This window comes from Salmo salar, chromosome 01, assembly GCF_965601325.2.
Source record: "Salmo salar chromosome 01, fSalSal1, whole genome shotgun sequence".
Taxonomy (NCBI): Eukaryota; Metazoa; Chordata; class Actinopteri; order Salmoniformes; family Salmonidae; genus Salmo; species Salmo salar.
The window spans coordinates 166,829,095-166,843,837 of NC_138291.1; the positions used below are offsets into that span (position 1 = coordinate 166,829,095).

The following is a 14,743-nucleotide window of genomic DNA, read 5'->3' on the forward strand; positions in this document are numbered from 1 at the left end:
GTGACAGCTCTGCTCATTATCATTATTCCCCACACACACACACACACACACACACACACCACACACACACACACACACACACACACACACACACACACACACACACACACACACACACACAGGTTGGGTGAGAAGATGTGTCTTCAGTAACACAGGCAAGGGCAGAATGACGAGCTCTTTGAAGTTAGCTCAGACACCTAGCTCCTCTATCGTGTCAAACAGCAGTCTGCCTCTCTCTCCTCTGCGGTGGAAAACTGCACGGCTAAAGAACCAAAGCTGAGCGAGAGGTTTCAGAGGAGTTTCTCTTTCATTAGCCTCTATGACTCAAAATGGATTGTCGTATTCCATCTCTGCTGCTGCGTCGCGTCTCTCCGAGCAGCAAAGAGACTCAGCTGCACCACAGAGATAAAGTAAAACAAGAGAATATAATGTAACAGACACATCCCAGCTAGTTAGGAACAGGACTGAAGCTGAATCTGGTGTAGTGTACAATAAATAGCATGGATTTGTTAGAAAGTGAGGAATAGTGTGATTACAAGAAAATGTAGTAAATGTGGTTCAGGAACTACAGTAATTACTCAGCTTTAATTCAGTGGGATAATATAGTCTTGAGTTTGATACATGGGCCTGTATTCATAAAGCGTCTCAGAGAAGGAATTCTGATCTAGGATCAGGTCCCCCTATCTATTTATTATAATCTAAAAGGCAAAACAGATCCTAGCACTTTTTACTCAGACGCTTTATGAATAGGGAACCCTGGTCAGTCACACAAACATGATGGACAAACATGAAGACTGTAGAATATGGTTTGTCTGTGCACTGCCACTGACTGACTGATTTACTGACTAGCTGGCTGACTGACCGGCTAACCGACTGACTGACTGGCTGGCTGGCTGACTGAATTACTGACTGGCTACCTGGCTAACCGACTAACTGACTGACTGGCTGGCTGACTGAATTACTGACTGGCTACCTGGCTAACCGACTAACTGACTGACTGACTGGCAGGCTGACTGACTGACTGACTGACCCACCTCCAATGTCGCTGGTCTTGACCTGGATAATGTAGGTGGTGATCTCCACCATCTCCTCCTCGTCCACCACAGCTGCCATCTCACAGATCATGGTCCTCTTGGGTCCTTTGGTCTTAGACAGCCACTCCTCATAGGTGAACACTGACACCTCCTCTGTGGTCAGGTTACGCATGATGATCTGGGGGAAATCCTCATTAATTATCATTTTTTAACTATCATTAATTAACCATTATTTTACGAGGTAAGGTGACTGACACAATGACAAATTCTTACCCACAGTAACAACCTTTTCACACATTTAGATTGTATTGCGCATATTAAAGGGTGAGGATGGGATTCCATGCCTTTACATAACTGCTGTAATTATATTGGGAGAAACCATCAATCAACACTATGCATGTACAGTATGTAAGACAATCTGAAGGTCATTGTCATTATCTGAAGGACATTGCCATTATCTGTAGGACAATGCCATTATCTGTATAACAATGCCATTATCTTTAGGACAATTCCCTTATCTGTATAACAATGCCATTATCTTTAGGACAATTCCATTATCTGTATGACAATGCCATTATCTGTAGGACAATGCCATTATCTGTAGGACAACGTCATTATCAGTAGGGCATCATTATCTGTAGGACAATTCTATTATCTGTAGGACAATGTCATTATCTGTATAACAATGACATTATCTTTAGGACAATTCCATTATCTGTATGACAATGCCATTATCTTTAGGACACTTCCATTATCTGTAAGACAATGCCATTATCTGTATGACAATTCCCTTATCTGTAGGACAATGCCATTATCTGAAGGACAACGCCATTATCTGTAGGACAATGCCGTTATCTGTAGGACAATGACATTATCCGTAGGACAATGCCAGACAAATACCAACAAAGATGAGCCATAATCCATAGTGATAAAATGCAGAAATATACATATACTGTATATATAAATACTGTAACATTATGAGCATATCTCTGTTGCACTTGCCTCTCCCAGTGTATTTGATCCATTGTCATGGACAGGGTGTAACTGAAGAAATTAGCCCATTATAAAAACCCAAGGATTTGGCTCAGCAGCCCAACCTGCATTAACTTCCATCAATATATTAATTTGAGTGGGATTAGCATGCTGGCTGTGCGCCCAGTTCACAGTTCACGTTGGCAGCACACATCTGTTTTGGGATGCTGTACAGCTACTGGGTCATTTCAAGGACACGGCCCAGCCACTGACAGACACGGCTGGGTATGAGCCTTGACTGCTTAGCTACTGTTCGGCTAGTCTAGAGGCAGGCTGGGTGATTTGGAGAGACATGGAGGGGTTGTGCCTGCATAGGAAATGCCTTTTTCCCATCTGAGTGGTAAGGTCTTGGCATCGTAGTAAATTTTGTACTGAAAGGGAAAAGCCAGCTGCCAATTCAATGTTGACCATCAAACAGAACTGGAACAGAGTTATTGACATTCGTACAATGTGTTACAATGTGTTATAAATTTGCAAAATGTATGATATGTTACAAATTCCGATTTGTTGTGGCTAACGTTAGCTAAGTGGGTAGGTGGCTAAAGCTAAGGTTAGCTAGGCTAGGGGTTAAGGTTAGGGTTAAGGTTAGGAATTAGGTTAAAGGTTAGCTAACATACTAAATAGTTGCAAAGTAGCTAAGAAGTAGTAAGTAGTTGCAAAGTTGCTAAAATGCTCAAGTTGTCTGTGATGAGATTCAAACACGCAACCTTTGGGTTGCTAGATGTTCCCGTTCCTCATCCACTCTGACCAAACAACCACCCACCCTACTTTCAGTTTTGCCTTAAGTAACCTTCTGTCTCATGTAACCATACCAAACGTAACATATCATATTCATTTGAGTGTCCCACATTTATGTTTGTTATGTTACATCTAGTCTTTGAGACCAGGCTGCTTTGTGTGTCTGGGGAGAACAGATTCATCCCAGTCTCTGCAGCCTGCATGCTCCAACCTAGTCTGGGTACCAGTCTCTGTAACATTCTACTCCTTTTGGCATATGCTAAAGAGACTGGCCTTTCGGCAATCTCAATGTTCAATATGCAGCCGAATTTCCAGTGGAGTTGCGCATTGGTTGTTGGAAATAACATTAACATTTTCCATGACAACATATAGAATTAGAATTATAACAATGTCAAAAACATTTAGCTGTTGGCTAGGGAAGTTGTATTTTGAGGCTTAAAATCAAGGCTAAGATGTTTTTGCTCACAACGTGAGATAGCACTCTGAAGGTAAGAGTTGCAATATTTGCATAACCTTTGTGGTTGGGGGATAACTGTGAGGGTTATCAAATCAGGATCAATTCATCTGATCTCCTCGAGCTCATTAATGATAGAATGTTCATATTTGAAGAGTGAAGAAAGACCAGTCTCTTTGGCAAATGTACTCGGAGTGGAATGTAATAACTGAACAGACAAGGCAACCAGGCTCCAACCCCACACTGATTGAAATGGGTCAATACAATTACATGCCATTCACTGAAGCTCACCCCAGACGCACTCTGACCCCTACTGTGCAGCATTGAGTGAGTGGTGTGAGTGTCTGTCTGGTGTGTGTGGCTGAATTATCCAGTGACCTATCGCCTGCAGGCAGGGATCAGCGTGTGTGTGTGTGTGTGTGTGTGTGTGTGTGTGTGTGTGTGTGTGTGTGTGTGTGTGTGTGTGTGTGTGTGTGTGTGTGTGTGTGTGTGTGTGTGTGTGTGTGTGTGCTGTGTGTGTGTGTGTGTGTGTGTGTGTGTGTGTGTGTGTGTGTGTGTGTGAGAGAGAGAGAGATAGAGATATAGAGAGTCTGACTCCTCGATCATACGACAGCATTATTGCATTTTGGTACACCAGAAGTACATTCATTTCCAGTGGAATGCTACGTTTGCCTTGCAGCATTGCGTTGCAGAGACAGTTGCAGTGCGTTCTGTGTGGTGGGTACGTTGGATTTATCGAACGTATGCATGAGACTCTTTGAGTAGACGACTTGACAGAAATGGTAGCAGAAGGTGAATGTTGAACTTTTGTTGCACACATATCCAGATGATGCTGCGTACCATTTTGCTCAATGATGCTGTCGGTGTGACCAAGGCAAGAGAAGTTGTGACTTGAGCAACACTGTGACCTAAGACTTACAGACAGCAAAGCCTCACCCATGTCTGTCTCTCTCTCCCCACACACACACACACACACACACACACACACACACACACACACACACACACACACACACACACACACACACACACACACACACACACACACACACACACACACACACACACACACACACACACACACACACACACACACACTTAGTTAATGTAGCAATCCCTGCAGAAATCCCTACACCTGTTACCATTGTATTGTATTTTATTGTTACAATAAACATGAAGTAATCTACATCTGCATTGCTTGCTGTTTGGGGTTTTAGGCTGGGTTTCTGTATAGCACTTTGTGACATCGGCTGATGTAATAAGGGCTTTATAAATACATGTTGATTGATTGATTGATTGATTGATTGATTGATTGATTGATTGATTGATTGATTGACTAATCAAAGACCCTACAACTGTGTTGTGTGGACTCATTGTTGAATGAAGTCAGTATAGGTGCTATCTTTTTGGGTTCTACCCAGAACCAAAATGGTTCTCCTATGGGGACAGGTGAAGAACCCTTTTGGTACCCTTTTCTAAGAGTGTAGACTGTGACATCTTGCAAGTGCTGACCTTAGCCAGGAACCAGTCAGGTCGGCTACCAGAGCCGTCAATACGGACCCTCATCTTCCTCAGGGGAGCAATATCATCAACCTCCAGGCTGAACGTGTCCTCCTGACCCCGCTCAAACCTAAAGACAGCCAGAGTGTGTGTGAGCGCAATGCATGAAGGGAGAATATTTTATACTGTAAACACCACTAGTTCACATCACATACACAGTAGATAAGACAATTCTATGCTAATTGGAGATTGTTTTTATGTGATTTTTATTTACAATGACGGCCTACCCCAGCCAAACCTGGACGACGCTGGGCCAAATGTGTGCCGAATGTTGAATAAAATTGTAGTTTGGTCATTTCAAAACCACTTGATGTCTTTGGGCTGTGTTTATTTGAGTGTGTTAAATCTGTGCATTTGTTCAAGTGTGAACATTTGGTCAGGTGGGTTAACTTTTGGCCAGGTGTGTGTTTGTTACCTGTCCTCGTTCTTCTGCAGTAGGATCTCCTCTGTGGTGCCGTTGGTCCCAAACACAGACACGTAGATCTGGGTGTCTGTCCCAGCGTTCTGAACATCTCCCGTCACCACTGTCACCTCATAGATGATCTGACAATAACACACAATCAATCAATCAATTAATTCATCAGTCAACTAATAAATGAACCAATCAATCAAATAAATCAATGAACATTTGTTTGATTAATTGAAATCAGTTAACATACTTTTCCAGTTAAACTAATCAGTGTGACAAAAAGGATGTGTTTAACAGTATCTTTGTATCACAGGAGGTTGGTGGCACCTTAATTGGGGAGGACAGGCACGTGGTAATGGCTGGAGCGAAATGAGTGGAATGGTATCAACAACATAAACACATGGTTTCAATGTGTTTGATTCTATTCCATTCGCTCCGTTACAGATATTATTATGAGCTGTCCTCCCCTCAGCAGCCTCCACTGCTTTGTATATAAAACAGACATGACAATGTACTGTAGGTGTTCAGTATTGTATTAGCAGGTAATGGCTGTTTAACTTGGAGGTAGAGTAAGTGCAGCTAAATACTGTACCAGTAAGGGAACTTATATAATGATACTTGCCTTTTGGGAGATGGTGATGCTATCTGCATCCAACACGTTGAACACCCTGGCAGTCAGTCCATCGCCCCGATCTTTGGCCAACCAGCACTTACACTGGAAAATGAATTTAACCCCTTTGGTTGGCACAGCAACAGCTAGCTCATCAACCAACCAGCAGCTCTCCGGAGTGGCGCCGTCATGTCCGAGCTACAAAGAGAGCATAGAGCAATCATATCAAACAGTGCGTGTGTGTGTGTAGTGTGTGTGTGTGTGTGTGTGTGTGTGTGTGTGTGTGTGTGTGTGTGTGTGCGTGTAATGTGAACGGTGCTCAACTCAATGTTCTACAGTTTGAGTACCAGCACCCCCTATAAAATATTGGCACTAAAATATGATGAGTACTGGCATCTACATTTTAAGTTTATCGGCACCCAAAATGAGTTTTGGCACCCAGAGCCATATATTTAGGCCAACTTTTAGAATGTAGGTCTAATTCCAGACATTCAGTTACATAGCACTGTTTAAATATTCCCCATGTATTAGTTAATGACTGGCAGTGTCATGTAAATCAAATCAAATTGTATTTGTCACATGCGCCGAATACAACAGGTGTAGACCTTACCGTGAAATGCTTACTTACAAGCCCTTAACCAAGGGCTTGTAAGAAAAATAAGACTTAAGAAAATATTTAAGAAAAATAAGACTTAAGAAAAGATTTCATAAATAAACTAAAGTAAAAAATAAAAGAGCAACAATAAAATAACAATAACGAGGCTATATACAGTGGGTACCGGTACCGAGTCAATGTGGTTAGTCGAGGTAACTGAAGTAATATGTACATAGCATAGCCATTTGATTAGCTGTTGAGCAGTCTTATGGCTTGGGGCTTCTTAAGAAGCTTTTTGGACCTAGACTTGGTGCTCCGGTACCGCTTGCCGTGCGGTAGCAGAGAGAACATTCTATGACTAGAGTGGCTGGAGTCTTTGACAATAATAATAATCACAGTGGTTGTAGAGGGTGCAACAGGTCAGCACCTCAGGAGTAAATGTCATTGGCTTTTCATAGCCGATCATTCAGAGTATCTCTACCGCTCTTGCTGTCTCTAGAGAGTTGAAAACAGTGATGAGCTTTGAGGGTACTATGGTGTTGAACGCTGAGCTGTAGTAAATGAACAGCATTCTCACGTAGGTGTTCCTTTTGTCCAGGTGGGAAAGGGCAGTGTTGAGTGCAATAGAGATTGTGTGATCTGTGGATCTGTTGGGGCAGTGTGCAAATTGGAGTGAGTCTAGGGTTTCTGGGATGATAGTGTTGATGTGAGCCATGACCAGCCTTTCAAAGCACTTCATGGCTACAGACGTGAGTGCTACGGGTAGTAATTTAGGCAGGTTACCTTGGTGTTTTTTCGGCACAGGGACTATGGTGGTCTGCTTGAAACATGTAGGTATTACAGACTCGGCCAGGGACTGGTTGAAAATGTCAGTGAAGACACCTGCCAGTTGGTCAGCGCATGGTCGGAGTACACGTCCTGGTAATCCGTCTGGCCCTGCGGCCTTGTGAATGTTGACCTGTTTAAAGGTCTTACTCACATCGGCTACGGCGAGCGTGATCACACAGTCGTCCGGAACAGCTGGTGCTCTCATGCATGCTTCAGTGTTGCTTGCCTCGAAGCATGCACAGAAGTAATTTAGCTCATCTGGTAGGCTCGTCTGGCTGGGCATCCCTTTGTAGTACGATTCAATCTTAGTCCTGTATTTACGCTTTGCATGTTTGATGGTTCGTCGGAGGGCATAGCGGGATTTCTTATAAGCGTCCAGGGTTAGAGTCCCGCTCCTTGAAAGCGGCAGCTCTACCCTTTAGCTCAGTGCGGATGTTGCCTGTAATCCATGGCTACTGGTTGAGGTATGTATGTACGGTCACTGTGGGGACAATGTCATTGACGCATTTATTGACGAAGCCGGTGACTGATGTGGTGTACTCCTCAATGCCATCGGATGAGTCCCGGAACATATTCCAGTCCGTGCTAGCAGAACAGTCCTGTAGCTTAGCATCTGCGTCATCTGACCACTTCCATATTGAGCGAGTCAGTGGTACTTCCTGCTTTCGTTTTTGCTTGGAAGCAGGAATCAGGAGGATAGAATTATGGTCAGATTTACCAAATGGAGGGCGAGGAAGAGCTTTGTACATGTTTCTGTGTGTGGAGTAAAGGTGGTCTAGAGTTTTTTTTCCTCTGGTTGCACATTTAACATGCTGATAGAAATGAGGTAAAACCGATTTAAGTTTCACTGCATTAAAGTCCCCAGCCACTAGGAGCACCACCTCTGGATGGCGCTTCTAGAATGTGTCATGTAAATGCATCATAATGCAGAAACTGCATTGGCCCAACTCTTTAAATACATGGCTCTGCTGGCATCTATTTCAGTCCATTTCAACTACTTACCTCCACTTTTTTAATCTCACCAACGTCAGCTCCATGAGCCTCGAAGGACTCCAGAGACCCAGACTCAAAGCACTTCTTCCCCCCAGGCAGGTCCAGCCACAGCCTCTGTGTCTGAATGTGGTTTGGCCCCATGATGATCACATAGACCCTGCTGCCGGTACTGGCATCGTTTTCTTCCCCCGTGGAGATGGTGAAGTGGTATGGGATGACTGGAGAGACACAAGGTAATGTATTTGATTGTATGTGTAAGGGTGAGCAGCCTGTTTCTCCAAACTCTGCCTCTACAAAGCAGAATGCAAATAAAGACTTTTGTCTGGAGTTATCAATCAGCTCATTGCAATGTATGAAACTGGTGAAATTCAGTCTTTTTTCATAACTAGTTTTTTTGTCAATGTGTGTGTGCTGGGGGAGGGGGTTGTGAATGGTTGTGTATGTTTATATTGACAGTAGTGTGTGTTTACGGACTGGTGCTCTCCTTTTGGATGTCCTCCCCCTTCTTCCTCTTCTTGTTCATGTTGCTGTCCACACTCTTCATGATCAGGGCTGAGCTCTTCTTACTGCCCTGGAGAGTCTCCCTCTCCCCCTCGTAACCCTGAGAGAATACTCAGGTCACACACACCTGCCAGGGTTCTTTGTGCGCACACACACACACACACACACACACACACACACACACACACACACACACACACACACACACACACACACACACACACACACACACACACACACACACACACACACACACACACACACACACACACATGCACACACAAACTGACTGCAGAAGTACAGTTCACATATAAATTGGTGTACACACTGTGGCACACTCGCAAACACAGACACACACCAAGACCAGAAGGCCTTTATAACAGTACCTTGACATAGAACATCCTTTCGATGCGTCTGTCCTCTCTCTTCCTGGACAGCCAGCGCTCACACAGGAACAGGAAGACCTCCTCCGTATCCTCATCAACCACCTCCACCTGGTCCAGGTACCAATCAGCACTCATCATGCTGTTGTCATGGCGAATCTTCATTCTAAACACCTGACCCAGGTCCACTGCCTCAATGGTGAACTTATCCACCTGGAATAGAAGGCAGGGGCTCATACACTGAGTGTACAAAATGTTATGGAGACCTGCTCTTTCCATGACAGACTGAATCAAGGTGAAAGCTATGATCCCTTATTGATGTCGCTTGTTAAATCCACTTCAATCAGTGTAGATGAAGGGGAGGTTAAAGAAGGATTTTTAAGCATTGAGACAATTTTGACATGGATTGTATGTGTGCCATTCAGAGGGTGAATGGGCTAGACAAAATATTTAAGTGCCTTTGAACGGGGGTATGGTAGTAGGTGCTAGGTGCACCGGTTTGTGTCAAGAACTGCAACACTGCTGGGTTTTTCACCCTCAACAGTTTCCTGTATGTATCAAGAATGGTCCAACACCCAAAGGACATTCAGCCAACTTGACACAACTGTGGGAAGCATTGGAGTCAAGGGCAAAAGGAGGGGGGGGTGTTCTTAATGTTTATACACTCAGTGTATACTGCCTTAAAATTATTGTACAATTTTATGCTGTGATGCAAAAGCCAATAAACAGAAAGGCCTAGTCAGGGATACGTAGTCAGGGATACGTAGTCAGCGATATGTAGTCAAGGATACATAGTTAGGGATACGGTGATGTCTGTATTCTGTCTCTTACCGCTCCTCTCTCAAACTTGTTGCCGTTGGTCTCAGACTTGCTGAGTTTGCGCTCGCCAGTGTCTCCCAGGTCTCCGTAGATGGTCAGGAAGACATTGGCATCGGTGCCTGCGTCGTAAACATCGCCCGTCATCACAGACACTTTGTAAGTGTGAGCTACGGGCAGAGATGGGCACAGATAACAGTTAAGAATACGCAGATAGACAACCCACAGATGGAAGGCATAACAATGGACTGAAGTGTTCAAATGGGAACAAATTGCCGACACTCTGCGTGACTGCAGCGGAGAAAGAGACCAATTTAAGCAGAAAACTGCCTCATTATTTACTTGGCAGACAAAGAGTCTGACAAACAAAGAGTTGCATTCTGCTGTAATGGCCAGCTTCCAGTGTGTACGTGTGCGTGTGTGTACTCTCCACTGAATCTTCCACCTCAGTGTGTGTGTGTGTGTGTGTGTGTGTGTGTGTGTGTGTGTGTGTGTGTGTGTGTGTGTGTGTGTGTGTGTGTGTGTGTGTGTGTGTGTGTGTGTGTGTGTGTGTGTGTGTGGTGTGTGTGTTTGCACCAGCTGGTGTGTCTATGAGGGCGTGTGTGCTTAGGCCGAAAGGGGGGGGGGGGGTGTGTGTGTGTGTGTGTGTGTGTGTGTGTGTGTGTGTGTGTGTGTGTGTGTGTGTGTGTGTGTGTGTGTGTGTGTGTGTGTGTGTGTGTGTGTGTGTGTGTGTTAGCATGGGTTTGCATGCGTCTGTGTGTACGTACTCTCCAGTGCATCTTCCACCTCAACCTCGCTGACTTTCAGGGTACCATCTCGTAGTAGTTTCTCCGTTATGATGTCAGAAGGTACTAACTCTCTCACTGTTTCTCCGTCATCCTCTGACTTGGCCAGCCAGCGCTCACATGGGAAGATAATGGTCTCCGACCCCTAGAGAAAGCCAGAGCAGCAGTGTGTGACTGAATACACTCCAGGTCTCTCCGAGAGGAGAAGAGCACCACCTTGTGACTAAAAATGGTATTATTTTGATATATAATATTGAAGACTGGTGTAGTTTTACTCTGCCCCTAGACACTGGTCTTAGATCAGTTATTTGGAAATTTGACCTAATGGTTGAGGTTAGGATTTGGGGAGGGTAAGCTGATTATAGATCTGTAACTGAGTAACAGAGTAGCCTTTCTCCTGTGTACCTTCCCCTTCCTCAGCAGTCGTCTGATCTCCACTCTGTCCAGGTGCCAGCCTCCGTTTAGCCCTCTGTTGTCATGACCAATGCGAATCTTCTCTATGACATCACCCACGTCCTCCAACTCCACAGTGTTACAGAAACATCACCCTCAACATCATCATCATCATCATCATGAGGAACATTCTCATCGTCCTCATTCCACAATAATATTTTCCCTACACAGCTGTCTGCTCTTTACATTGTCTTATGGGTGACTACTGTCTGGTCGTACCTCAACGATGAACATGTCCTCAGCTCCCCTCTCAAAGTACATGGTCCTCTCCCTCTTGTTGACACAGAGAGACCTCTGCTGGGTGCACACCCCGTCTCGGCCGTAGAGCACGATGAACACATCTGCGTCTGTACCCGCTGCAAACAGGTCACTGGTGAACGTCTTGATCTCATAGGGCACAACTGTGACAGAGGGAAACAAGGCTTAGGGAAAAAATATCGATCCAGTTACATATCGCAATATCAATTTGTAAAAAAATATATACTGTATATACACAGTATATATATATATCAAAAGTTTGGACACACCTACTCATTCCAGGGTTTTTCTTTATTTTTACAATTTTCTACATTGTAGAATAATAGTGAAGACATCAAAACTATGAAATAACACATATGGAATCATGTAGTAACCAAAAACGTGTTAAACAAATCAAAACACATTTTACATTTGAGAATTTTCAAAGTAGCCACCCTTTGCCTTGATGACAGCTTTGCACACTCTTGGCATTCTCTCAACCAGCTTCATGAGGTAGTCACCTGGAATGCATTTCAATTAACAGGTGTGTCTTGTTCAAAGTACATTTGTGGAATTTCTTTCCTTCTTAATGCGTTTGAGCCAATCAGTTGTGTTGTGACAAGATAGGCATGGTAAAAGACCAAGTCCATATTATGTCAAGATCAGCTTAAATAAGCAAAAAGAAACAACAGTCCATCATTACTTTAAGCCATGAAGGTCAGTCAATTCAGAAAATGTCAAGAACTTTGACAGTTTCTTAAAGTGCAGTCGCAAAAAAAACATCAAGCGCTATAATGAAACTGGCTCTCATGAGGACCGCCACAGGAAAGGAAGACTCAGAGTTATCTCTGCTGCAGAGGATAAGTTCATTAGAGTTAACTGCACCTTAGATTTCAGCCCAAATAAATGCTTCACAGAGTTCAAGTAACAGACACATCTCAACATCAACTGTTCAGAGGAGACTGCATGAATCAGGCCTTCATGGTTGAATTGCTGCAAAGAAACCACTACTAAAGGACACCAAGAAGAAAAGACTTGCTTGGGCCAAGAAACATGAGCAATGGACATTAGACCGGTGGAAATCGGTCCTTTGGTCTGATGAGTCCAAATTTGAGATTTTTGGTTCCAACCACCGTGTCTTTGTGAGACGCAGAGTAGGTGAACGGATGATCTCCGCATGTGTGGTTCCCACCGTGAAGCAGGGTGGAGGATGTGTGATGGTGTGGGGGTGCTTAACCAGCATGGCTACCACAGCATTCTGCAGCGATGCGCCATCCCATCTGGTTTGCGCTTAGCACATTTGTTTTTCAACAGGACAATGACCCACATCTCCAGGCTGTGTAAGGGCTATTTGACCAAGAAGGAGAATGATGGAGTGCGGCATCAGATGACCTGGCCTCCACAATCACCGGACCTCAACCCAATTGAGATGGTTTGGGATGAGTTGGACCGCAGAGTGAAGGAAAAGCATCCAACAAGTCCTCAGCATATGTGGGAACTCCTTCAAGACTGTTGGAAAAGCATTCCAGATGAAGCTGGTTGAGAGAATGCCAAGAGTTTCCAAAGCTGTCATCAAGGCAAAGGGTGGCTACTTTTGATGTCTTCACTATTGTTGTACAATGTAGAAAATAGTAAAAATAAAGAAAAACCCTTGAATGAGTAGGTGTGTCCAAACTTTTGAACGGTAGTGTATATATATTATATTATTATTATTATTTTTGGTTCCTGTGGGTAGCTTGTTCTCCATCTTCTTTTTAAATGCTGTGCCAACATGTTTTCAGCACTTTTATTTCCCTGACTGATCAAAACTAATTTTGTCATGCTCTCTCTTGTCTCTCTGTAGCAGACAATCACAGTAAATCGCAATATCGAATCACAATATATATAGAATCGTGAGAATGGCATACATATTGTATTGGCATCTAAGTGTCGGGATAATATTGTATTGTGAGGTCCGTGGCAATTCCCAGCCCTATATGGCATGGTATGGTAGTATAGGGTCCTGTACGATATGGGTTATCTAAAATAAGTACAGGGTGCATTAGGCTGGCTCTTGGTATGCCAGGTATGGCCTTATATGGTTTGATATAGGATAGTAACACTGTGTAGAGTAGTGGTATGCTAGTTGGCTATAACGTGGGATATCTAAGTATGGTTGGTTCTTACATGGTGTGTAGAGCTCAGTCTGGAGGTCTGCAGGGAAGAGGTCCCTGACGATGGCCCCGTCGTCCTCTCCCTTATCCAGCCAGCGACCACAGGGGAACCTCAGCCTCTGGCCCAGGGAGGGGGCATTCACCTCTACCCAGTCCAGGAACCAGCCTGATGCTGCCCCTGTATAGGCATAATACATTATCACTGGACGTGTGTGTGTGTGTGTGTGTGTGTGTGTGTGTGTGTGTGTGTGTGTGTGTGTGTGTGTGTGTGTGTGTGTGTGTGTGTGTGTGTGTGTGTGTGTGTGTGTGTGTGTGTGTGTGTGTGTGTGTGTGTGTGTGTGTGCATAATATGTGTAATCACATATCATATATATATATATGAGCTTGTTTAACCTGAGTTGTCATGCCCGATTTGTATTTTCTTCAGTGTTCCAATATCCACAGCTTCCACTGTAAACTCATCAATCATGGCCTGCTCAAACTTATTCTTATGTAACTTGGATGCTTTCAGCATTATGATGCCTGTGAAAACACACAGCAGTAAATATCATAGTTAGTAGGATATGCAAATACACACGCTCTAGGACACAAACATGTATATCACCTATCTCAGTGTCTGTGAAGCATCGTTACCTGTATCATCCTTCACGCCGTACAGGATGGCGAACACGTTGGCATCAGTGCCCGCATACTTCTTGTCTCCAGTCTTTACCCTCATTGTGAAGGTGGTGGACATGGCTGACAGACACATCAACCAAATCAGATGACAATGTATTCATGATAATGCATTGTTATTATTCAGTCAAATCTAATGTTATATTGTATAACTAGTGATCAACAACACCTAGAGGTTAGCATGTGTTGTTTCCCAGAGGGAATAGAACATTAATACTTTTGTATTTATTAAGGATCCCCATTAACTGCTGACTTGGTGGCAGCTACTCTTCCTGGGGTCCAGCAACATTAAGGCAGTTATATACAATTTATAATAATACAGGACATTACATTTCATAACACTTTCACAACACATTAAGTGTGTGCCCTCTGGCCACTACTCTACTACCACATATTTACAATAGAACATCCATGTGTACGTGTGTGCAGAGTACATGTCTTATCATGTGTGTGTAAGCGTACAGCACAACATACAAAAATAACTGTT

General features: G+C 43.8%; 1 protein-coding gene across 1 annotated transcript in view; it reads right to left on the bottom strand.

Annotated features, from left to right (window-relative positions):
• The window catches only part of LOC106569158 (lipoxygenase homology domain-containing protein 1), a 47,008-nt gene that overhangs the window by 3,507 nt on the left and 28,758 nt on the right, over positions 1–14,743 (bottom strand). The window contains exons 23-36 of the mRNA XM_014140204.3: positions 14,215–14,319; positions 13,975–14,103; positions 13,595–13,759; positions 11,411–11,592; positions 11,144–11,260; positions 10,721–10,883; positions 9,969–10,123; positions 9,141–9,350; positions 8,728–8,854; positions 8,263–8,471; positions 5,850–6,035; positions 5,234–5,361; positions 4,771–4,888; positions 1,035–1,212 (exon numbers count right to left, since the gene is read on the bottom strand). Of these exons, the coding sequence (XP_013995679.1) occupies positions 1,035–1,212; positions 4,771–4,888; positions 5,234–5,361; positions 5,850–6,035; positions 8,263–8,471; positions 8,728–8,854; positions 9,141–9,350; positions 9,969–10,123; positions 10,721–10,883; positions 11,144–11,260; positions 11,411–11,592; positions 13,595–13,759; positions 13,975–14,103; positions 14,215–14,319 (2,172 nt within the window). The remainder of the gene's footprint in view (positions 1–1,034; positions 1,213–4,770; positions 4,889–5,233; positions 5,362–5,849; positions 6,036–8,262; positions 8,472–8,727; positions 8,855–9,140; positions 9,351–9,968; positions 10,124–10,720; positions 10,884–11,143; positions 11,261–11,410; positions 11,593–13,594; positions 13,760–13,974; positions 14,104–14,214; positions 14,320–14,743) is intronic.